The sequence below is a fragment of the Gymnogyps californianus genome, chromosome 8 (genome assembly GCF_018139145.2).
Source record: "Gymnogyps californianus isolate 813 chromosome 8, ASM1813914v2, whole genome shotgun sequence".
NCBI lineage: Eukaryota > Metazoa > Chordata > Aves > Accipitriformes > Cathartidae > Gymnogyps > Gymnogyps californianus.
In genome coordinates, this window is record NC_059478.1 from 27,663,355 (window position 1) to 27,689,343 (window position 25,989).

General features: G+C 44.7%; 1 protein-coding gene across 1 annotated transcript in view; it reads right to left on the minus strand.

Moving 5' to 3' along the window:
• Positions 1-4,220: 4,220 nt before the first annotated feature.
• The window catches only part of AGBL4 (AGBL carboxypeptidase 4), a 946,609-nt gene continuing 924,840 nt past the window's right edge, over positions 4,221-25,989 (minus strand). The window contains exon 12 of the mRNA XM_050901055.1: positions 4,221-4,321. Coding sequence (XP_050757012.1) covers positions 4,221-4,321 — 101 coding nt within the window. The remainder of the gene's footprint in view (positions 4,322-25,989) is intronic.

The following is a 25,989-nucleotide window of genomic DNA, read 5'->3' on the forward strand; positions in this document are numbered from 1 at the left end:
AGTGAGTGCAGTGGGAGCAGAATTTGCTGGTCACCGAGCAGCTTAAAAAAGGACAGTAACAAGAGGAGAGGAAGGACATGAACCTTCCTTGCCACCCGACAGCCCGTTTCTGCACTGTGCTTTCCTGCTCTGTGCCCACTTAACCCAACCTTAGAGAGATGTCTTTGTGTCCAGGACAGACTTTCCTGAGCCTCTCTGAAGCATGTCTAAGTGGCAGTGCTCTCTTCTCCAGCAGCTTCTGTAGGCAGCGCAGAGGTCTCTTACTCTGTTAGAAATTCATAGGCCTACCGGCTTGTCACTCCAGAAAATGTCTAGCATTTTCAGCAAGGCTTTTAATTCATTAGCTCACACAGGAAAATATTCTAACCTTTCTGCCCTCCCCAGCTGAGTCATTGATGCTTTCCTATCTTGCCGCAGACACATCACCTTCAGGAAAATAATTGCTTAGCATGCTGATAACAACAGGCTTTATCTTTCTGAACTGGGCGTTTGTTTGGGATCACGGGGTCTTTCCACAATGAGGACTGCAGGATACATTTGGGTTGCTGTTTGAAACAAGTCCTGACCTTCCCTTGCAGGCTGTGGGAAACTCTGCATGGCCACTGGGCTGGGCTCCCAGGGGAACTGGGGGAAGGCTGAAGGGAGCTCATCCAGAAGGAAGGGGTTGAAGGGTTCTGGAAGGGACTGGATGAGCTGTGGTGGGAGGGAGGGTGCACGGGAGAATAACCGTGCTGGACAGGGAGGGGATAAAGAAAGAACTGTCTAAGAAGTAAAGACAGTGCTAAAAAAAAACTTTTAAGCATTTCATTTTCATGTCTGGCCTCTCTGCAGAGTCAGTGCACAGTCCAGAGGTCTTTTCAGGTATCGGAGCTACCTGGAGACTTGAGGTTTGCCCAGAGGTTCCTTTGGTTGCAGAGGGAGCCGAAGCTTCTAAGCTTGATGTCTATGGCCTGCAACTGTGAACACCTCCTCTCGCTGGTGAGGACGTGTTGGGAGGGCACAGGATTGCCCAGTGCAGAGTTAGGTGCACCAAAGCTCACCCCAGTCCTTCAGAGACGACCACCACAACGATGGGTTCAACATTAATTTCTAGCAACCAGCCACTCAGGGACAAAACACAGCACCCCTACTGCCCCGCCACTGGCAGGCTCAGCAAATACTTGAGGGCTCCAGCCCTAACCTCGCTTTCCTGGTGGCCTCTTGGGAAGTCGGTGGAGCCTGACTTCTGGGAGGGTGGTGGGCACAGTTCCACAGCGAGGAACTGAACGCCCCATCTACAGGTGACACTTGTCCCAGGGGCTTCTGTAGACAAGGGCAGGTGGAATTTAACCACAGGTCCTGCTGACCAGTTGGATTTCCTTACAGGCACATAAGCACCTTATACAGATATTGCTATTTCTCTTTACCTCTTGAAATAAGCTGCACAAGTATACGGGATAGCAGAGGGTACCCTAGCCCCAGCCTCAGTCGTGGTTCTGTAACCAGAGCTGTTGCATCAGTTCTTGCCTCTTGCTCCAGATGATCCTAATTCAGTTCCCACTGAACTGCTCGCATTGCCTATGCTCTAGGATGGCTGTTGTCAGACAGCCTGACTGCGTGGACTAAACTCTTGAAAGGTGCCTGAATTTGGGTACCAGCCATATTTCTGACTCTCAGGATGGTCTCTCCCTTTCTGTGCTTCAATTTCCTTCTCTGCAACATGGTGATACCAACACAAACATTTCCTTCTTTAAGATCTTTCAGTCCGATGTGCTCTGGAAGTGTTGCAGGTTGTTGCTATTTCCAGGGCTATCGTTATAACACGTTTTGGCTGCACTAATTCCCTCAAACAGACATTGTTCTGCCTGTAGTAGGCTGGGACAAAGCAGCCAATTAGTTGTCTCTTACACGTTTATTAACTCTGCAGCTTTCTTTCAATGAGTATGTGGAATCTGGTAATGTTTTAATATATTTTCATAAACTGTGGGCACAACATGTCCTGTTTCAAGCTAATAACCATGCCATATAATTAGTCCTGATTACACAGATATTTAGTATCATTTTACATATTCCAATCCTTTCTTAGTGCCACTGCCTAGTCAAGGCATATATTTAAAGTCACAGCCACCTCCCTTCTGTTTCCCAGCAGTTTGCAAGATTTTGTTTTGGACAGGTTTGCAATTAACACGACAGCTTCAAAGAACAATCTCATTTCATTGACATACATTTTATATATATACAAGCTCTGATCAAATGTCAGGTGACAAAGCCCAGGATACAAATAGAAGGCATTTGTCTACTTACAGGGAAAAGCCAGTATTTGAAAGCTATCAGGAAATTAACAACATGAATCTTTAAAAATCTATTCCTTAAACATCTGTTGGCTTTGGGCTGAACATTTACCGTATTTAGGATTTTACTGCGAGGTAGCACTCCCCAAACAAAAGATCCCTCACCCCATTAGACTCTGGTGGGGGAACGAGAAAAATTTGCTCTGTGCAACCCGATTATAGATGTGTATCTTTCCCTGCTGGCATGGCTGTCTCTATAGAGATGGACATGGATATTTGATGAGATTAAAATGCTTCAGTTACCACTGTCAGTGGTTCTTTAATTTAAAATGAAGAAAGCAAACAAACATTCCTTTTGATGAGGTAACTGAATGATGCTACGGAAAAGCACTTTGCTATCAGGTGGTAATTAGGTTCAGTAGTAGTTGTGGGTTTTTAGCCTTGGAGGCTGTGGCCCCTGGGAGTCTGAGAGAAATGATACATTCAATTTCCGGAGGAGAGGAAGATGCTGGATGCTTTTCTCTGCTAACCCTGCAGGTCTCTGCAGATAAGAGCATTCAGAACTGCAGTGCTGACAGTCCTCCTTGAGCCAGCCTAAACTGTTGTGTCAAGATCACGAACAGAGAAAGAGAGATGGACTCAAAGCTGGGCATTTAAACACCTAACGCAGTCAGGCTGGCTCTGACCACATATATAAGGAACTGCCAGAATGGCTGCACTGAGAGGATTTTTAAAGGCTGCAGAAGGAACTCCAGCAATTGCTCTATGGTCTGGGCTGATATTTGTAACATCCATCTTACACATCACTAGAAAATCTTCAGTAGGAAAGTGTTCCTTTGCAAACAAGCAACTGTTCCCACAGGTACTTTTTTAAGGGGGGGGAAAAGTGGGGAGAAGAAGGGAGTGAATTTTGAGGCTCAGCTGCCTCCCTTGCCAATTTGGAATTGGCTTTTCCACTGCAAAATATAAATTGTATTTGGTTGTGCTATTAAGAGTTGAAACCCAAATGAAACATTCCTATTGGCCCAAATGCATTTAACTGGAAATTCTGAGTTTGGAGGCATTATTGCTGTTTTCTCAGAACAGAGGCAAATTCTGAATATGGTGTTTCCCATGAAAGAGGAGCTCTGGTTCCTGCTCTGCTCCCCTCCTCATGTTATTACACAGCTTTGCCTGTTCAAGGAATGACGGTTCTTAACAAACGGTTCAGTGGTATCATCTCCCCTGCTCCTCACACAAGCTAAGAGACACTGAAAGGACACGAGCTGGCCAACACCAGACAGAGGGCCAGCAGCACTGCAGGGATTCAAGCTTGGGCATTTCAAACCCTCTGTTCACACTTTTGTGCATTGCTCACCAATGCCTTGCTTCATGTCCAAAAAGAATTCCTTTTGGACAAACATCCACTGAACTGGTTGTAAAGCTGGAGTAAGGACTTCCAGCTTCCAGTAAGAGGGGGTCCCCAGGTAAAGGGTCCTGGTTGGACTGGCAGAAGGAACCTGCCATCTGGCTGCCAGCATTGTAGCAGGTCCAAGGGGAGATGGAGAACCCTGCCTTTAGCACAGGCTTGTCAGTAATCTCCTGAAGCACTGAAAAAGTTTTCACTTCCAGAATTAAAACTGTTCAAAATAAAGTAGGTCTGATTCTCCTCTCACTCTCAGGAGATAAATGAAGGGTAAGTCCATTAAAGATACTGGTGTGAGATTGGTGTACAGCAGACAGAATTCAGGAAAGATATCGATATCTCCAAAATCCTCTGAATATTTTTTCAGACATAAACCGGGTATCTTTCCTGATCATAAATACTTTATTTCCGAATGGAATTTCAATAAATAAGCACAGTTAGACTAGCACGCTTATTATAAAGCCATAATGCAGTAGCACTGAAGTTTAGTCGTGAAAGGTATTAAAAAAGCAGCCCTGCTAAAGCAAGAGAAATTGCTTTCTGACCTACCGAGTTTTAGGAGTAGGTGCTAGTGGTCTCTCCACCAAGGAGTTCAGCCTGTAGTAATCCAAGAATGTCCTGGCCACATTTCTTCCAAGCTTCATATCTGTGAGTTTTTAATTAAGGAGCATTTTTCTGAAATAATTAAAAATAATAATAAAAAAGCAGAGTCTAAAGGTAAATTACTGCTATTTGATGCATGAGCAAGTTTTACATTAACCATCCCACAATGCTCAGGCTTCAGGCAAAATGACTTACGCAAGCCGATAAAGTGGAGGTCATCTTGTTTGCTTCTTGTTTTCACAGGCAGATGCTGCATAAAACCACAGACAGGAGGAAACAATCTCCCTTTTCCCCCACACCTGGTTGCAGAACCCTGTAGTGGTCATGAAGTAATACACTAGACAAAAGGGGCCTTCCACTTTGCACGTTCAGGGAAAATAATTACCTAAAAATGCTTGGATACAGGCAGTATTTCTGTGCTTGTAACCAGGAAACGAGGTCAACAATGTCATGGTATGCACCAGCCATGGATCAGTGTACAAACTCAAGGTTGGCATTAAAGCTGTAGCCCTCCAAACCTTTAGCACTGACCCCCACACTGTCCTGAGAGAATATACTGTTCTTTAACTGTGTTGTATTCAGGACCTGAACTGGTGATTTTAGCACTGAACTGGTGATTTTAGCACTGAACTGGAAGGACAGTAGATTACCTTAAGGAGGTCAGCAGTAACTCTAGGGACTCTTCTCTCCTCACTAGCCATGATTCCTCCTTCAGCTAACCCTGAGCCCAACACTAGGCAGGTGCTGCACATCAGAGCTGCCACAGAGACCTCGCAGGTATGGGAACGAGACCTTGCTGAAGACTCAGTTGCCTAAAAAGAAGCTGAATAACCTGCCAATCCATTGAAAAATAATACCCTAGACAACATGTCCATAGGGTGAATCTCCTGCTTGTGTGAAGTGTCAGCACTAGGTCTGCCTGTTACAGAGCAGTGCCTGCTTACCATCTACAGGGTGATGTCCAGCTGGGAGAAATGCAGTCAATGCCATTATCCACGGCTGTATTATGGGAGCTGAGGACTCCTTTATTTGCCTGTTTTGAACTGATGCCTACCCACACTACAATAACCACATACTTCCCCAGGGCACTGCCCCAAATGGTCATCATAATGGCCATTTCAGGAGTGCTGATGCAGTAGCTGAGGTGGGTACATAACCTGGGGAATCTAAGTACACCTCTGTATCCGACAACCAGCAGTCCAGGAAAACAAACTGTTGCTGGGTTGTTTTGTGTGCATGCATGCACGTTCTGCTTTATCAATTGTTATCTGCTGATGTTTCCATTAGAGGAAAATTCCAGAAGTGCAGTGTCCCAGGGGCTTCCAGCAGCGCCTGTGAAGACGCTAGCTTCTAAATGAAGCTTTTATTACCCGCCCACTTACATTAGACACATCAAAACAAGTGAGCATGAGACATCAGGTTCAGGCATCACTGTGAGATCTCTGTTTATGATTTATTTATTTATTTAAAGGGGAGGTCGAACTGATGTGACTCAGTCTTTAGCTCTAGTTCTGCAAAAAGCCAGCCACCAGCTCTGCTAGCACTGCAGTCAAGCCCAGTTCTAGTGGCTGAGGATGACACTGATTTTCTCTCCAGTGATCTGGTCTCACTTTTCCAGTTCCCACTGCTGTGCCTGGGGATGGTTACATGGATCTATCCCTTCTGTTTCAGGGTCTATCCTGATGCGCTTCTTGCAATCCTAATACCATATGTGCTGTGGGCATCTATATTCTTCTACCCAACAGTACAGCACAGCCTGAACAGCTGGTGTTCATGGCTGTTGTCTGCGTGGACAGGGATTGTTGGTTGTGTGAAACAGCACCGGCTGTTTCACGGCTGCTGCAGTACCCAGTAAGCTCCCCTGCAGCCTGCCAGCACTGACGGACGAGACTAACCGTACGTGCATGAAAGTTCAGAAAGTTGGAGACAGCTTAAAGTTTATCAATTTGAGGGAGGGCAGTGTTGCTTTGAAAGTGTTTTGTGATTGTTACTGGAATTTGGGGATGGCTGGGGGTAGTTTGGTTTCCGCAGATGTGAACCCAAAGCAGTGGCAAAGGTTAAGAGTTCAAAGTAGTCTGAGAAAGCGAGAAAGAAGGGAAGAGGGCTGTCAAACATTTAAGGGATTGAGAAGACTAACATGGCTTGATCTTGTAGTTTCTTTCATTTACTCAGCACTTTAAAGACATAAAGTGGTAATTGGACTCAGTAAAGTCTCTAGGACATTTTGTCAGTGCCAATCTCAGAAGGCTCCTCTGCCAGAAACGGCCCTGCTGCCCTTTTCTTTGTCTCTCTACATTGCTTGTGTTTGCACCGTGGGAAACACCTGATCTGCTGTCCTGGGGGAGGAATCCCTTAGATGAGAGTGGGTGCACCTGAGGAAGTGGCTACACAAGCTCCTACGTGGTGCCTTACAACTCTGTCTTAACCCTGACCTGGAGGAGTCCAGTTCTATTGCTGAACTTAGGTCTTAGGAATAGCTTTCTAAAGGTAAGGACAGTTAACCACTGGAATAACCTGCCTTAGCACATGTGGAAATCTCCGGACCAGAGGTCTTCAAGAACAGGTTAAACCCACAGCAGACACGAATGGTTTAGGTCTAACTGGTCCTGCATGAAGTTCGGAAAAGGAAGTATAGAAGGGCCTCTAAGTCCACTTCACCCCATTTTTCTACAGTTCTTAGCATGTTTTGCAGCCCACACAGACCTCCTGTTTGCCAAGATTACCAGGAAAGGTAAAGGCATTTTGCGGAGCATGGACACACGGGTAGACAGACACTGTGAAGAAACTGGAAATGCAAACCTGTGCCACATGCAGCCACCGAAAAGTCACAAAATGGGAACAACTTGCAGTCAGCATTGATGCAAAGAGACTCAAACCAGCATGGGATAAAAAATGTGCGTGCTCTAATACTAGTCTCACAAGCCGTCCTACCCCCTCTCAGAAACAGCAGTAACAGTCTCTCCCTGTGACTGCCTAGCCTGGGCGAGAAATGGCCTCACTCGCTCAGCAAGTGCAGGTGGCACGCGTGTGTAGAACCGATGGAGAAAAACAAATCAAAGCAGTAACATTTGCATTTATTTCAGGTGCATGGAAGACCCAGACTCCGCTTTGGCCTACAGTATATCATGAGCACATAAATAACTGTGACTACAACCAGAACCCACTTTTGCTGGGTGGTTTGTTTGTTTGCTTGTTTTTTAACCAGCTTCCTTTCTGCAATCACGCATGCTGTGCTTTTGCCCACAGGAACTCCCTACCTAGCTTGAACTGCGCTTGATAGAAGGCCATTTCCCAGCTGTTCCCATCACGGGAGCTCAGCTTGTATGAGACAGTAGAAATCCATTTGGGAGAGTCACGGTGGAAACATCTGCATGAATCTTCACCTTCGCTAGTGTCTGCAGTTCCCTTTCCTCTCCCTTCCTCCTCCATAGACTCATTCCTCCGTGCTCCATATTTCTACCTGGAAGTGGAGACCAGCGTGCCCAAGGCCCCTCCTGCAAACGCTGTTCTCACAGCACTCACTCTTTGAATGGCATCAGCGGTTTTGGGGAGGTTTCAGGACAGTCTGTTTATGCACAATTCTGCCAAATTTCACAGATGTTAGGAAGTTCAAGAATCGTGCTGGGCTCTCTGCAAAATCCCCTGTATTTGTGATCCCTACCATGCCTCACAGCCCAAAGCTTCCAGCCCTGGTAAGAAAGGAGGACAGAGGAGTGGGGAATCTCATAAGCCATTACTAGTTTTCAACCGAGAAGATTCATCGATCCTATTGTGAACAGTCTGCTTAAGCTGGAGCCTCTAGAAGCACAGACACAGCCTTGTTCTGTCTGTGCATGGAGGCAATAAAAATCTCAATTTGGAAACCAGTTAGCAGTACAAGTCATTAGGGGAGGTACTAAATGTTGCTGCTTTAATAGCTCACTGATCATTTAATAATGTCACTGCTGCAGAGCATGGTGGCACCATTTGCTCGCTTTTGTTTTGCTTTTTGAAATTCAGGGTCATTCCACTTTCAAGTGAGTGGATTATCTCTCTTTCCCCCTTTTGCCAGACGCTGCAAACTGCTTTAAATAATTAGAAAAAGGATGGCTCCTTCAAGTTCACCATCTCATTTTCATAAGGTCCAGTGTCATTGCTTTGGAACAGGAAGAGAAGCCGTGGTGGTGGTAAGGATTTGACAAGGGCAAAACAGTTAGCAGCCCCCACTCATCTTTGATAAGTCCTGTGGGGTCTCTGCCAAGCAGATTGGATCTCTGTTTTTATGTCTCATCTAGAGGACGGCACCTCCATCAATTTGAAACACTGCGCTGGCTTATTAGCTTATGGAATTCGTCCAAGTTTTGTCCTAAACAGGATTTGAAATCGTGACCATTCAATCCAGAGGCACCACTGACCAGACCCACGCAAGTCTTTTGTTTCAGACAAACAGCTTTAAGTTATCCTAAAGACAGACAGAGGGGAGGAAAAAAAAACAGGGAAGGGAGAAAGAGGGGAAGGAAAATGAGACACAAAGAGAAAGATGAATCTTTTTAATAGCTCAAGTCAAAAACCAGAAGAAGCTCTTTGTTCGACAAAACTGAATTCTACAGCAAATCTCAGTCCACCACAACAACAATCCTGTTATTTATGAAAAGAGGGTTATTTTGTGCGGGAGAGTCCCAGATGACTGTGGTCAGCTAGCATACTGTCAGCTTCGTACAATCTCAAGAGAAATACGGATGAGGTTTTCTCGTCTGTTTATAACAGCTTCCATCAATGGATCAAACCCCTTCCTGACTCGAACAAGAGCTCTAATGGAAAATGGCATTACACAGCTTTAAACCGCTGTGTTATATCATGCCCAGCCTGATCAGAACTAGTCCTCTATTTTAGCAGAGCTGTTTTCACCAGTTAGTTACTTGTTTTGTTTCACGGGGCTGACACTATTCTCTAATAAATAAGAAATGCTGCCCATATCACATCTAATTGGGGGGCCCACTTCAAGCAGAGTGTAACTGGGGCAATATAGAGACTTGGCAGCGGGGGTGAGGGCGAGGGGCAGAGGGGCTATTCTATGGCTTTTCACCAGCATTTAACACGGTGCAAGTCTGGGTGCTGATGATGCATCCTTCCCCAAGACTGTCATTCCAGGGAAACAGGGTTCACAATGGCTAGTGTATATCTGGTTACATATTTCAAAATCATTATCAAAAGAGGAAGCTTCTAAAAGGGAGTGTGGGGAGGGGGTAGGACTTACCCTGTCCTCCCTACTGACTTTCGAGAGAGCAGGACCTGGCCCGGCAAGCACTAAAGCTTCAGGCTGTTGGTTTTGCAGGGCTGCAAGGTGCATGTGGGTGTGCTTTCTGGGGAGAGTATGCCACTTCCAACGAGAACGGGGCTTTTCATAGCTCCAGTGTAAGAACCAGGCTCAATGTGGGAATTACTGGTGACACCCTCTCATGGTATTCGATAGGTCAAGCTAGAGAAATGCAACCAGACCATCCAGCCTTAAAATCGATCAATGCCCTGAACACAGCCAGCCTGGAAATAGCAAAGGGACTTTCCCCAAGGAGAGTATTGCCATTCCCAACAGCCTCAGTTCCTGATCCCAGAAGGGACAGATGCTTTTGGAAACGAAACGTAACAGCAATGATGATTCTTCATTTTTATTCCTCTTGTGTGTTATCAGGGAAGGAACCAGGCAGAAAGATCCCTGACTGACTATTTCAGGCCCTTTTCCTGAAATGCTTGATTGTGGTGGAAGAAATTACGAAGATGGAAGTTGTGCGCTCTTCTCCCTGAGTAATCAGCGGCCTGTAATTTTCTCTCCTCCGCTGGAAGAGGAGGTTGGAGAACAGGTATCTTGGAGAGCACTGTTTTATCTCTGCCAGAGGGACTGTGCCACAAGGACCATGCTGTATTTCCCATGAACTCATTTCAATATCAGCTATCGCTTCTGCCCTTCTCATGAACTAAACTGAAACAGGCAGATCCCAGCTCACACCTGGACATGGGGAATGGAGGGATCTCGAGGCAGAGAGAGAAAAAGGCAAGAAGGTGGAGGTGCTGCACGGGAGCCAGTGCCAGGACAGAGCCAAGCACTCCCGACCCTGCCGGGGTGCTGCCATCACAGGGCAGCAGAGACTCAAGGGGAGCAGAGGGGAGTGTGGCGGAGCGCCTGTGTACCCCAGCTCTCCCTCTGCAACACAGCGGCACCAGTGAAGGAGCCACCCAACTGAACACATTTTGCTACTGATTAAAACCTCCATGCAATACTGAGCTGCAGAGCTGCTACCACATGTGGCCATGAAAAGGGAGCGCTTAATTCAACATGGGATTCGAGACACACAGACAGGGAAAGGAAAATCAGGCTGTCTGGAGCAAGCACAGAAACAGAGAGAAGCGAGATGTCTCAAGACAACGCCAAAGTAACACTGGAAACACAACAGGGCCACTGCCCGTTTCTACCTCTGAATCCACATGCTATTTACCGGCACCATGGGCATGAATTTGCAGGGACACCTCTGACTGCTGCTTTATTATCCTAATGCCATCTTCACATTGCTCCATGTAAGTTACATTTGATCCATCTTACGGTCCCTCTACACCAGTGGGAGATGGAAATGGGCCCTTCTGTAAATGGTAATCTGGCCTAAACTATAAAATGCCCAAAGAAAATAGTTTATTTAATATCTTGGCAGCACTGACTCCTGATGAGGTTATCTAAGGGACAGAGGTCAGAACCAATCTCACAGCTGAAAAAGAAAAACCCAGAAAGGGTGAATTTCAGTACCAGTATATTTTAATTCATTAAAATATTGCATCAGCATTGCTCTATGTGTTGGTACACTTTAAAAATTATATACTTAAAACCTGATTATAACAGCTTCTATCAAATTGTCCCAAAATTACTTTGGGCCTGCATTTACTGGTCTCACATTAACGTCTGACAGATCTTTATTTGGAGTATTGGGAAAACACTAGGATGAGTCTCTTCTTGTGATTTTAACGTTTCTGATCTTTGCTATTGTTTAATTCTGGTCACTTGCCAAATCTGGGAAGGAGCCCTTGTGGATTAGCTGACCTCAGCTCTTTACACAGTCAATGAAAATTACAGAGCTGATTCTCTCTGATATACTGAAAAGGGATGAGGAGAGGGGAAGAAATTTCCAAGTGAAAATCCAGCATTCACAATCTTCTCCTGTCGCTGATGAATGTCCTCAAATGCACAAGGGAAAAACAGCATGAAAACTTAAGTCTTAACAGTTTTTGTTTTCAGCTTGGTTGGAAATGCCAGAACAGTACAATACTTTCCAATTCTAATTAAAACCCCCAAAATACACTGGAATTATGAGCTGAACTTTTTGGGGATCCTCTTAGTCCCTCACATCTCAGCCCAGACGCATGATGACACCCATTGTTCCATGTCTGACAGTTCCCATTAGACATTCCACTCATGGCTTTGTGCGTAACATTCACCACCACCCAAACAAAATCGGTTTCAAGATAAATGGTAGAAAGAGTGTTTCAACACACCAAAGTGTGGATAAACCATTTTTCATCTCTAAATTGTTGGAAGCTCATGAGTTGTATAAATCATAACTAGGCATCAGTAGTCTGTTACATGCTGCATTTTCCCTCTTCAGCTGCAGCTTGCATTTTCAGACAGGACATAGTCAATAGCTTTGACAGGAGCAATCCTAAAAAGAAGAAATTAAGAAATATGATTAAATAAGAAATATGAGGAATTAAGAAATACGAGGATTGCGTTCCCTTGTGACATAAACCTGCATATAACTGGTTTTGAAGTTTTTGAATAGAGGAAAAATAAAGAGAACTGCAGAATGCTGACAGTGATTGCAAGACTTGTAATGATTTTGGGGGACTTTCCTCCCTGGCTGGGATACCCCAGGGTCTTCTGTGTCCAAGTGCAACTATTTGCACTTGGGAGCATGGGCACTTGCTCTCCAGTGTCTAGGCAGGCGCAGAGGACCTCCTGGAACCTACCTTAGATCACCCATCTGAACAAGGACTCAGTCCAGTGGCTATTGATAGTTTCAGTCAAGATGCCTCTTCTTAAGGACTTGCTCAAAGACCCACTGGATTTCTCCTGCCTTCAGTCAGTCTTTGATAAGTCCCTTCAAGACAAGGCAACATCTGCATTTGTAGTGGGCAAAATGCAGGGAAGAGATAACTTATCCTCAGGAATTGGCTTAGCTCCTCTCTCAGACTGTCCTGGGAGGAAAAAGGACCATGGCCTCAGAGGCTGTACCTTTAAAAACACTTGCAGTCTCCAAGTAATAGTCATGCTTCAGTGTGTTCAACATTTCGGCTGAGCTCAGTACAAAGTGCAGTGATTTAAAGCTGGGAGATCAGGCGGGATTCAGCAAATTCAGAATTATTTATTTCTTTAGAGCAGAAAGTCTGGCTACAGATTATTTACTGCAAATGGGTCTGCTTGGGGGAGGGGACGAAGGCGAGAGGGTAGAGAAGGGGCAAATTGATTGATTGAAATTTTTCAATTAAAAAAAGCAGTTTTTAAAAAAGATTTAAGGCTTTATTGAAAAGTGGGAAATAATTCAAGAGTCTGGAGCCCTGCTAAGTGCAGATCACAGAGATGAGGATGGGGGGAGAGGAAAAGAAAATTTTATTCTGTGGGAGAAGGGAGGGAAGAAAAAAAAAAAAGAAGAAAAAATATCATTATCTTTGTTTCTTCAGCTACGTTAATGTATTTCTCTCCCTGAGTTATCTCCAGTATCTGCAAGTATTGATTCAGAATAAGGCACTGTGGTGTAGGCTGCAGGCAACAGAAAGTTCTGCTGGGAGTGGTGCATTTCCAGGGCTGTCAGAGCACAAAAAAGATCTGGGGATTGGTTTTGCAATGGAAACTATGCCTGGCCAAACCAGAGGGAGGGCACCTGCCCCCTCTGCAAGGCCCAGGCTGGGCTGGGGTGGCAGAGCGGGTCCAGCTCAAGGGATGAATCAGTGATGAAGGTGTCTTTGGGTGCTTTGCTTGGGATTGAGTGGCACTAAAGGATGAGAGGACAAGCAGAGTTAAATGAAGTAAAATGAGGAAGAAGGGGCATCAGCTCAGGAATGTCAAGGCCTCCTTTCTGCCTACATTGCTGACTCAGACTCAAGGGTCAATGCCACACTTAAGCTCAGGCTGTCTGCTGTAGGGGGGGTTCCTCCCCAAAGCAGGGACACACATGAGCTGGGCCAAAGCTCTCTTCACATCAGCTAGACAGACCTCATCTGTAGGTGGTCACTCCAGAGTGGTGTTGGTGAATGGGAAGAAGAGAATTAGAGCTGTTACTAGTAGCTAGAGAAACTAATGCTATTTTTGTCTTTGTAGGGAAGGAGTAAAATATTACTATAATCTCCAACCCCCCCAATTAATTGCCTCTTTACTATTATAATTCCCATTCTCAGATAAATTTAGCTTTTTCTAAAACCTTTGATTTTTCCTTTGTGTTTTAAATTCAAGCTGGAATGCAGTGATAAGGCACTACACATATATATATATTTAATCTACACACACACAAATATAGTTATATATAGTCCCTGCCACAAATAACACTCCTCTGACTGCTGTCACAAAGCCCTTACTAAAAAAGCTACTCACCCAAGCTGGCTTGTTTTCCTACATCATGTCCCCCAGGGAAGGACTGCTGGCAGCAGCGGGTCTGTGTCCGGATAAAGATGCTGGAAAGGTCTGCAGGTCTCCCTTTCTCCACTGCCTGTCTCTTCCCCTCACTTCTCTGATGGGGTGGGAATAAACCATTGCCAAACTTCAGATCCACCAACTCCTCTCATTGAAACAACAGCCAACTTTGCTAAAGTGGCTGGAAGTACACCGCTGTACAGTCAACGTAGGAGTGGCCCTTGATTTATAAAAGAGACATCTGAAAGCAAGTGCTTGCAAGGGGATTCAGCATTAACTGGTGGGCCAGCTTTAGAGTCACTGCTTTCCCTGGTGAAAAGGGCTTTTATAACAACATGCTTGCGACCATAATTTAACCAGCAACCTCTGGAGTTTATGAGAGACCTAAGCAGCAACTTTGCATCTCTCCATTTTCCGGAGTGTCACTTACGGCTATAAAAATCACTTCCCCTTCAAACTCTCCTTATAGTGGTGAGGCCTGTCTGGTGCACTGCTCCTTAATCTGCCACAGCGCCTGTGCAACAAAATGAGAGGCTGCACTGAATAACAGTCCCAGTGGATAAAGATAACAGGTATAGGAGGCTGCTTGTTTGGTTTTTTTGGTTTGGGTTGTTTTTTATTTTGTAACCCCAGTTCTGTTATATGACTTTTTTTCCTATTAAACCTTCATATTTTTGAGGCCACATCCTGTTTTGCTGTTGGCACAGTCTGACTGTCTGCTTGTGTTGCCTCTCTCTATCTCCATATTACTAACAAGAAATAATTCCAGGAGCCCTATTTGCCTCTATTCACAAGTTCCAGTATCGCCCTGGAGAATTCTTACTGATCCACAGCTCAGGTGACACAGCAGCACCAACATCTGCATGACCTGGAGAGAGCTCCTCCTTCTCAGATCCACTTCTGACACTGGTGTTCACATTGAATCACCCACGGGTGCCAAAGGATGTTTGCTGCCGCTGTTGACCGTGATGGAGAGGGCTGAGATTGACTGACTCTCTTCACTGAGCAGCCACCTCTGGTCACTGCAAAGCCGGATTGCTGAGCTCCCAGCTGCATCCCAGGCTCTTGCGAGAAGCAGTGTTTGGCTGTGGAGTCACAAAGCTGAGTTAGACTCTGCCACTCCTGAAGTTGGTTTAATTTCAGCTTAATTGTCTGGGGACTTTAAGGGCTTTGGAAAGGATGATCAGAAGTCCAGAAAGCCCAAGGAGGAAAAATTGAAAAGATTTGTGGACTTTGGACCACAGAATAGTGAAGAGAGAGAGTGTACAAATAAGTAAAGGCTGCTGTAGAACAGGATAAACATTTCTGCATCTGCTAGTGATGGGACAAGAAACAATGGCCTTAATTTACAATAAAACAGATTGAGATTAGATTTTGGGGGAAGCTTTCCAGCGATAAGACTAGTGAAGCACTAGGAAAATATCTCCTGAGGAGGCTGCAGCATCCCCATCTTAAGACAGAATTAGGAAAACAGCTATCAGGAGAGGGGAAAGTAGAACCGATCCTGTTTGAGGACAGAGGGGTGGGCAAAGGGTTGCCCCTGTAACTCAATTCCTTCGGTTCAGATCTTGTCGTATAGTAGCACTCTCCACTGCAGTTTTTCTCAGTCCTTGGCAAGGCAGATATGACAAATCTCTGCTCCTTTTGCACTGCCAGAAAGAAGAGTAAGGGGCACAAATTCACCCCTTTGTAGCTCACAAGCCCCAAAAGACCACCATAACCATCTCACCACTCGTCACTATGGCCTGCGATTGAAAATTCAGCTCTTCCTTAAAGCACTATGTGCTACCGTCTTCAGCTGGACTGAACCCCAAGTCCCCTGCCCCACATTCATCTGCTCCTTACTTCTAAATTCAAACACTGTTCTTCTTTAAAAGCCTCTCTGCCTTTTGCTGCTAATTAAAATATTGGTTTCACTCTGGCTTGCTTTTCCAAGAGGTCTGGACAGCATTGCAGGCAGTTCAGACAAACAAACAACCAAACAAACAGAATCCATTAGGAACTGCCACTGCTGACTGTCGCCTTTTCGCATACATCACATTGAAAAGGTTAATGCTTCCCAAAAGGGGTGGAAGAGACGGGCAGAGGGGAAGGGCAGGAGGGATCCAATCCTGCGAGGACCAGATGTCAAAGATGCTCAATACCGCACAGAATGGGCTCCCCGCGAGTAAGGCAATTGCCCATCCCTTGGCAAAGCTTCCCTTTGAGGGATCTATAATTTATTAGGGAAGGTGGAGTGCTGAATAAATTGTGCATAGAGATGAAGCAGTGATGATCGCTAACTCAAATCCCTAGGAGCTTGGCATTTTCAATCTTTAGCTCCCATTTGCGTCCCCCCGGCCCCTACTAAGTGAGCAAGCCAAAGAGCTGAATATCGACAAAACATAATGAGCTCATTGAGATCTAAGCATTGCAATTAGCAGGGTGGAATGGAGCAGAGGGGCTGGGAGGCAGACTGTAATTATTTATAATGTTGATAATCACTTACATGTAGTTAAAAATATAAATACATCCCAATGCTTGATGGCATTAACTACCCTTCAATTAGCTCCACGCCCAATAAGTAAGCGATACCCAAGTACTTACAGGAGAAAGGCCTCTGTCTCGTGGCTGTACTCACCAGGAACTATAAACTGTTGGTGTGGGTTGGTGGAGGAAGAATATTTAAAGGAGACACCATCATGATAGCTCCCATCACTAGCTAATGTTGCTGATGGAGTTGTGGAGAAGGACAGCTCAGACAAGTGGCTCATGTTCACATAGTGGTAGATCACCCTCTGCCATCTTCTTTATAAATTGCATGAATCCCGTCTTTTGGGTATCTCCACAGGTTCTCACCAAGATGACCAGAATTTGATTAAGTCAGGGATAGCAGTACAAAGAGCCCCACTGGAGGTGAGGAGTCCTTTGCTGTGTGACAGGCTGGTAACTCTATGCTGCAGTCACAAAAGTAACCGTGGTGTATTACAGTGCTACTTGAACTATCGTTAGAAGCACTCAAACTACATACCTCATGCTGTTTCTCCTGTGCCTAAGCCAGCTTGTTTAAAAATACCTTGAGTACCTCTGTGCTACAGATATTTCCCTGCTCCTGAAGATTTTGACCAAAGCAACTCATCCAGTCTGGATGATTTCAGAGATGGACAATCAAATCACTTTCCTTTCTTGCAATATCCCATCTCTTTGTGGATATCGAATCAAAATGTCTCTCTTACAAAAATATAAGAGATGTTATGAAAGAGTTGGTCCAAATACAGTCATGTTTTACCAGCCAGAGGGAAGGGAGAACACGCAGTTGAAAGCAGCAACTCTGAGTGTAGGCAAGCTCTCAGGGAAGATTATGTACTTGAGAACTGATCTGAAGATCAAAAACACACCTTCACCTGAACAGTAAGCAGAAATGACCCTTATCATCTCCACAGTGCACTCCATTGGTGTAAAAGTAAAGCATAAGTCAAGTTTTAATGGAAAAACAGGTAAGAGTGAAACCACAAGGGAGGGGGAGATTACTGTACATCAAAAAGAAAGACATTTTGGTGTGGGGGAGCAGATAAAACCCCAATCTGCCTGTACCATTGATTTCCTTCCAGGTGAAGGGAGCATTTAACATGCTGAGGTTAAACTTGGACCCTTCTCAGTGCAAAAGTACAGAAAGGGCAGCAGTGGAGAAATGGTCACCAGAGTTTAGTGAGGGAGCTTAATGAAAACATGGAAAATGTGGAAAGGAAAAAAAGAAAGAAAAAGAGAAGCAGACTGTATTGCAGTTGAAAAAGCTCTGAGAAAATACAGGCAGTGTTCAGTGAAACTGAAAGGCAAAAAAGCAAAACCAGAGTAAATGGGAATTGTTCAAAGATAATTGAATGTATGTCCAAGCGCTTGTGTTTGCCAGCTAGCAATAAATACACTGCCTGCGAAAGCAAGCCAGTATGGGCAAAGGGAGGAAGTGCAAAAAGCAATCAAGGGGAAGCAAGAAGCATATGCAAGCGGGGCTGCAGTGCTGTAGGGTATAGGAACAGGAGACGAGGGACGACAGGTTAGAGAATGAAGCTGTACGGCTGGAAATGAGGCAGAACTATGTATCTTGAACTGCATTCAAATAGGGCCCTTAGGCCTACCTCAGACATGCTGGAAACCTGAAGGAAAGGCAGCTGGACCACGCTGTAAGGGCCTGGCAGCGGTCGGGAGAGTTGATGTGTTTGGGACTGTGTTCTGGTAGAATAACCATTCAGTTTAGTAAGAAGGTATGGGAAATCGGTCCTTGCTCTGTGTATGACTTTGCAGGAACTGAAGCAGCTAACAGAGAAATATACCTGAGCTATTCTAGCAGACAAAGAACAGAGAAAGCAGAAAGGACAGAGAATTTCTGGCCTGTCTAGAAAAAAACCCACAGAGAGCAGGAATAAAGGATTCTTTCACAAGAAATACCAAACCAGGTCAGACCAAACCTAACCTGTTCCAACAGCCTGTCTTTGTCACCAGGCAGCGTTCAAAGGAAGAATATAAGATATACTCCAAGTGAAGAGACCCTTCTCCTGGTAAGAGGAGCAGTATTGCTACCTCAGCAAGGTGCTGTCCCTGAGCTGAGCAGATCACTTAACTGCCCCACTTAGCTTGGGCACAGGACTGGACAAACATGGCTTAGCCATTTTCAGGACCAATTTCTCTTCTCTGTTGCCAGGAAAGCCTACCGAGAACCAAAGGGAACACCACTCAGGCACAACTTCAAGTACCGAGCCAGTAATCAACATTTGCTGCAGCACATTCTTTTAAGTGATGTTCCCAAATGCAAAAATTAATGCAGAACTTATGAGGCATAAAGAGCTGGTCACAACAACAAATAAAACAATACCTGCCAGTAGTAAAAACCTTTCAAAGGCTGCCAGGCTCCTCCATTTGTAGATTAAAAACGAAGTGCAAAAGGGGATGTGATGTTTGCAAGCCCACCAAGCAAATGCAGCAGCAGAAACAAGAAGAGGAACCATTTCCTCACTTGGTCCATAAGAACATGCCTGTCCTTGGTCAAGCTGATTCTTGCATGAGAGGAGACAGCCTAGACACATTGTCTGGTGAAGAGACCAAGGAGGGCATAGCATCAAAAATATTTCCACAAAGATTTTCTAGCAGAAAATCCCTTTGCTCCAGCTACATTTGTGCTTGCTGTACATTGCCTTTCACGCAGTTTGCAAGAAATAAGTGTTCTGCTGGCTTACCTCTCACAACCACAAAGTGATGCCTCAGCCGTGTTCAGCCAATGCAGGCACAAGGAAACAAACCCATGGGAGAGAAGAGCCCACTTGAAGCAGATCACCTGTCAAAACGTAGCTCCCGTGAAGAACGGCTTGCAATTGAACAACCACCCAAGAATTGCTTGGCAAAGTAATTTTGAGCTGATGTAGCTGAGAAAATGTGGGTCTGTCTGCAGATCATTTGTCAGGCACAAGAGTACGTCAGACTGATCAGAGAAGGCAGAAGCTGTCAGAGGAGCCACAGCGTGTCCTGTTGCTGAAAGGGCACAAGAGCTGGGACCTGGCCTTTATTTAGGCCCTTCTGAGCACCTCAGCCTGCACTTTTTTGCTTTTCCAGAAACACTTGAGCTGATTGCAATTTTTTAGGGTTTTTTATTTATTTTATTTTTAATACCAAACCAATTATAGGTGCTTTTTGTTTTCCAAATCGGGTCTTTTCAGAAAAGAACATGTGTTAGGAACAGCTACTATCTAAAATATGGAGAGAAAATTAAAAATAGGTCCTTTCCAGTCATGTAACATGGAAACAACCTCAGTATTTCAGTGCTTTCATTGCTACAATTTTTTCTCTCATGCAACCAGATCAACTTTAATTAGTTCTGACTAAAGCATCTGCTTTAGCAACACCTGATCTACAAGCCAGGGAAACCAACAGAGAGACTCCTACTTATTTCAGTGTGCTTTGGAGAAGTTTCATGTTGGATTAACCAGTAAATCCGGTCAAAAACCTAGAGAACAAGGGTGAAAGTAATTCAGGCTCCTCAAAAAGGAGTGAAGAGATTCTGGCAAGCAAAATCTGAAGGTGGGAAGGTGTCTAGATCAACACCCTTTCACTTGCCTGTGACTCTTGCAGTAACCTGACGTACATTAGATCAATTTATGACAGAAGGAGCCAACTCAGCCGAGCCCACAGTGGCTCCGCAGCCCTGCTATTCCTGTCCCGAGAGCCTGATTCGTTTATTGCACTGTTTTTCATGCATGCTAAAACCCCCTTTATTCTCCTCTGTGCTGCTGTTGCCTTTGATTGTACAGAAGGGATTTCTAAATGCTTATTTACTACCATCCTCTTATAATTCCTGTATCTTGGAGGAAAGACAGACCAGTTCATTTTGAAGCAGGATGTTCATCTTTTCGACTGCTAGCATAGACTGGGGCATCAATAAATTAAGGGTTCTAGGGATTAATTGATTGGAACAAGGTTGGTTAACTTTATGACTAAATGGGAACTAATCTGCTAGCAGACAGACTGGAGCTGGGTTACATTTGTACTCAGTGAGTTTGGGCTGTGAAAATGAAAAATTGATCATGATAATAATAATACAAACAGGGACGCCGAACAGAAAAGGAAAAAGGAGGTTTTTCTCCCTAAAGAAAATGTACACAGGCTCTGTTAGATCTGAAATGATATCTCTCTCAACCTCTTTTCTTTGTAAAAATCACTACTTCTGAAACAGAAATTCTACTGAAGGAAAGATCCTATTATCAGCAGCAGTCACATTTCACAGCAATGTGATTAACTGCCGGTCACATGGTCCCCTCGCTCACCACTTGTAGACAGCTCAATAATTTTAACGAGGAAAGAAGAGCGTCTTTCTCTTCCTTCCTTCCTTCCCCTCCCCCTTCCCTTTTTTTCTTTCTTTCTTCCCCTCCCCTCTCCCCCTTCAGACTTCCCTTACAAGGCAGGCAGTTGAAGTTGACCCTTAAGGAAAACCCCACTGGGACCTGGATATCACTTATCAAGTCTAAATATGCTGTCCTGGTCCAGGTTGATGTGAAGTGCGGCAGCCACATCTCAGAAATCTCCCCCTTTCAGAACAAAACCAGTCACCTTGGCCAGGAAATGTACTACCTCCATCACAGTCACACTTCAATCACCAGCCTCTCCCTTGTCTCAGCTCCTGTCCTTGGTTTGGAGTATTTACAGCCCATCTGTCTGTCTCAAACACACTTCTCACTCAAGAGGGAAATTAATCTCTCCTTCTCTCCCCTCTCTGCTTTCTCTCTCCTTCTCCCTCCCCCTTCCCCCAACACTTGCAATTTGCCATGAACAGCTTCCCTTTTCTCATCTAAAATTCTCGATGACTTTGAAAATTGTCTGCACCCACACACCTGGGCACGGCGAGAGATAATTGATTGCATTTTTATTTCGTCTCTTCCCTAAACTGTTTTCCTTGCTAATGGCCAGTTCGCTGCCATTTTTTTTTTTAACTGACACTCTGTGTGAGGGACTGAGGGAAAGGAAGAAATAACCAGCTGCTGAATATTGTCTCTTCTCCCTCTCTAAGGAATTAAAAGCTCAGTGAGTGATGAGGATCTTGCCTGGAGACGGATCGGATCTCACGGGTCCAGGTGACAGAAAGCTTTGCAGGCAGACTCTCTGTGGCTTTGCAAAGGGGCATGTCCTGTGGCACTGTTAAAAGCAAAGGTCACGCAGGCTGCACAGCCAGTAACTAGAGGTACCTTCACATTTTCCTGTTTCACCATCAAGACTTAAGTTACTGACTGCTTCTGCACCCTCTCTCCAAACTGAGCGGGCTCCCTATTCTACAAGCAGGGAAACTGAGGCATGGTGGAGAAGGGTGATTTCCATGAAATCTCATGAGATGGGAGGCACCGCAACTGGCAAAGCACAGGACTGGGAGTTGAGACCCTGCTTTTACGCCTAGGTTGTCCAGCTTGGTATCAAGTAAGGACAGAGAAACCAAAATATTCAGATATGGACATTGACCTTGGTTCTTAAAGCCAAAGGAAGGCTCTTAAAAAGACAGCCTGATTTCTCAGGTAAAATACTGGCTGTAATGTCTCTGACTCAGTTTCCCCATGATAATAGTAATAGGTCAATTTGACTGTGAATCTGCCTCTCATCGTCAGGAACTGGTGGCAGCTCTCTTATGCCTTTCAGTCTGAAAGGATATTACTAGCACATTTGTTCCCAGCAAAACCCTGCTTCTCCTCCCATCCTCTTCATGTGGAAGAGTAAAAGATGCATCAATATTGGTTAATTTGATGAACGACTCAAAAAAAGATAAAGGCAGCCCTTCTGAATAGCCCACAAGCCAGGGCATAAGAGGCTGGGAGCAACCGACAAACGCAGGAGAGAGGTACAAACCAAAAACCACAAGTCACTTAATGTGAGGAAACCTGTGCTAAGTAGAACTACTCTAACTCATATGGAAATCTAACTACAGAGGATGTAGTGGAGACTATGGAGACTGAAATTAGGATGCAGGGATACAGGATAGGTTTCATAGGAGGAGCAAAATGGAATTGGTGAAGCAAAGTCATCAGCTGAACCTAGAAGGCATCTGCTGGTTAGGTGAATACTTCCCACTTGTGTCGACCTCCTTGAGGTTTTGCTTCTTAGTAAGTAAAAGTTGTTCTTGCTGAGTGATGACTCTTACTGCAGGAATGTGCTGAGGGAAAAGCACACGTTTCTGGGGTGTGTTGGGGCAATCCATCTGCAGCTGAAGGCCCAGCAAGATCAGTCTGGAGACAGATGGCAACTCAGGAGAAGCCACCTTTCAAATGACACACAGTCATTTGACCCTCAAATCCTGACAGACAGATTCTGCGTATCCAGATTGCCTGGAGCAACTGAACACACCCCTGGGCAAACTCACATTTATATCTTACAAAACCAGTAATAACTGAAAAAAAGGCCACAGTCCACAGTTTAGGGGAGATCATGAGCATCTTATAAGAGAGTCCATGTCTAGCTATGCAAGGAATAGAAATGGGGCTGCTGAGGAGAAGGGAAGAACAGGGCTGGATTCAAATCTGCAGTATGAACATGCCTCTGATTTCCATGCTATCCATGGCCAGCAAGATCCTGGCACTGAAATCAGCCTTCAGCTTAGTCCTGTACCTGGGAGCTCAAGGCTGAGGAAAAACTTGAGAGAATTTGCAGTCGTACAAGATTTCTGCAGTACAAGATAACAGAAATCCTGTAAAGTAATTTGATTTTGCCAGATTACTTGCCAAAACCTAAAGATATTTTGGCACTACACAGTTTAAAATCTACCCTGTGCTTTAGTTTCCTTTCAAGTCTATACAGCAAAACTTGATCCAAAAGAAACTTCTCCTTCTCCGTCCATGGCTATAACCTGTCCAGCAAACTGTGAGTTTGCACTTATGTGGGCTAAGCCAATTTACCTTAAGTCTCATAAGGCCAAAGCTACTCTAATGTTTTGCTGATCTGTAACAGACAGGAACATCCTTCACTTCTAACCTTTCCAGCATGGATCAGCTGATTACATGCATCAAATACTGGTGTCAGAGACGAGTGAGAGCAGGAACAGTGGGAAATAAGATTTAGCCCCCACCTTCATTTAATTTTTATGATCAAAATGTTTCAAAACCCAGTTATGTCCAAGGATATCCTCAGGTTGGATGAAGGTGTCAGGCAGAAACTGGACCCTTCTTTTCTCTTAGCCCATTGCAGAAAACAGAAAGGACAGGCCAGTGCTTCCAGGAAGGCAGGACAGGTTCCTAAGGAGTGCTTCCTGGGGATGCATCTCTGAAGGATTTCAAGGCAAGACTTACCCGGCAACAGCATTGAGAGAAGGGTGCATGATATTTTTAGGGACAATATAAGTTTGTTTGAACTATTCATCCTCTCTATACGAAACTGTTTCCTCTTCTATTTCAGTAAGTACATAGTTCCTCTCCAGTTTTATACTCCTAGATGTTTATATAACCTTCACTCAAGGATCACAGATTTAAGCATAAACATGTTTGATCCTTTCCTTTCACCTCATCCGTGGATTTCTGTAACTGCAAGAATGGAGAAGCACTCCCCAAGGCAAGCTCCCCTCTCATCAGCTTGCAGTGACCTCAGGTCACAACCTCTGGCTTTGCTAAATGTGTGCAAACACAAAATTTGTAGAGGGCTGCAGTCCAATTCAGTTTTAACATTCCCTTTAAAAGTCAAACCTTCTTGTTATTTATTGTCAGTCTTCAGACAAAAGCAACAATAACCATTTCTGGTGTGCTGACCTGCCGCAACCTGCCGAGCTTTCTTGGCTATCCCCAATATTACCAAAAACCGTTTCCAGAGCTGGTGGCTGTCAACAAGAGTTAACTTTCACTGGCCCTACACAGCTCTATTCTCAGAGGTGCCTGATGGCCAACAATTGGCAATTTGTCTATTTGCTAACTGGAGATCAACCTCCCTTTTTCTGAGTGCTCCATTAATGGGCACTCCCGAGCAAAAGGACAAAGAGATCCAAATCCCAGCCCGGTGGGAAGCCTTCCTCTGTGTCCAGCAGGCCTTGGATCCGCCTTCTAACCAGGTAGTAATTACTTGAAAAGAAATAGCTGTTGTAATCTTTGGAGCTAGCACAGGGCAGAGAATCATTCACAAGTGTTAACCCTGGTGCTGGTCTGCCAGCAGCTGAGCTCCCCTCCTGCCTTACAGCATTATTTTTGGGGTCAGCCATCTCCAACTCAAGTACTGGGTATGACCTTCCACACTCCCGTGGGAAAGGAAAATCTTAAATTTGAAACCCCAAAGATGCAATCTCCAATGGGCCACACGCCTCTGACTCTCTCTCAGCAAGGGTTTGTGTCTTTGCAGTCAGGCTGTTGGGGTTTTTTTTTACAAATACATTTCATACAAGAGGGGAAACGTAACAAACAAACCATTTAATTAGCACGTACTACAGAAAGCAAGAAAAGAGCAATGCTGTAGAGAGTGACTGTATTTTCTCTCCATTTATTTCACACACACAGAAGTGTTAGTGACAGCAAAAGAAGTAACAGTAATTCCTGAAAGAATAATTTAAAAAAAAAACCAAAAAAACCCCCTTAACAGTATCTGTTTATAGGCAGCCTGTAAAATGAGCAAGGCCCTACTTGGCCCAGACAGTATTTGATCTGTACTAGAACCATCCTCTTTGGGATGTCGTATAAATGCAATTGATCCTTCCACTGAAGCACAGGAGATTTGCACTGATCACGCCCAGTCTCACTAATGAATGTCCCCATACGACAGCAGGAAAAACAGACTTTTGGAGAATTAGTATATACGTTATGTACATAGATGAATTCTTTATATTTCTCTTTCCTTAACTAGACTCCAAATGAGCAAACATTTTAATCTCTACAGATATTCCAAAGCTTCCGTTCCCCAAGTGATCTGACCTTGGTTAGAGCCATGATAGAGTCACTGCCATGACTCCACTGCAGTACAGACCTACCAGATGGTACCTGAGGACCACCAGCATTAAACTTGTGGCCCATCCAATGCTACTCTGCAGTGTCCAGAACAGACAGAAACCACAGCTTGCCCGAGTTGTATGTGACCTGAATATGGTTTGATGCCAGGAGAACACTATGAAATCCAGAAAGATTTCACTGGTTCCCTGTCCAAAAAGGTTTGCCACTCTCACAGTAGTCACAGATACTTTTAAAAAAATCTGATTGTCAATCCAGAGAAGGATCCAAATAGGTCCTACTACCTCACAAAGCCACAGAAGATACAAAGCCTGCCTGGGAAGAGGAGTGAACACAAGAGTACCCAGTGTAGCTTAAAATTCATGCTGCTTCTGTAGGCTGTGTCTTCTGGAGCAGGTGAGATCCCAGTGAGCTACTCTGCATGGAGCACTGCAGCCACCGTGCCATTAGTTAGGCTCCGAACCTGCCAGAGCTAACAGAAAAACAATATGTAATTACTGTGTTTGCAAATGCAGGGATGTTTGGACTCTTGTGTAAATAAGAGGTATCCTTAGCCACAGAGAAGTGAATTTAATGACATTTAGTAGGAAAACCTGCAAGTACAGCATGATGGAAATGTCAATTATCTTCTAAATGAGAAGAATCAGA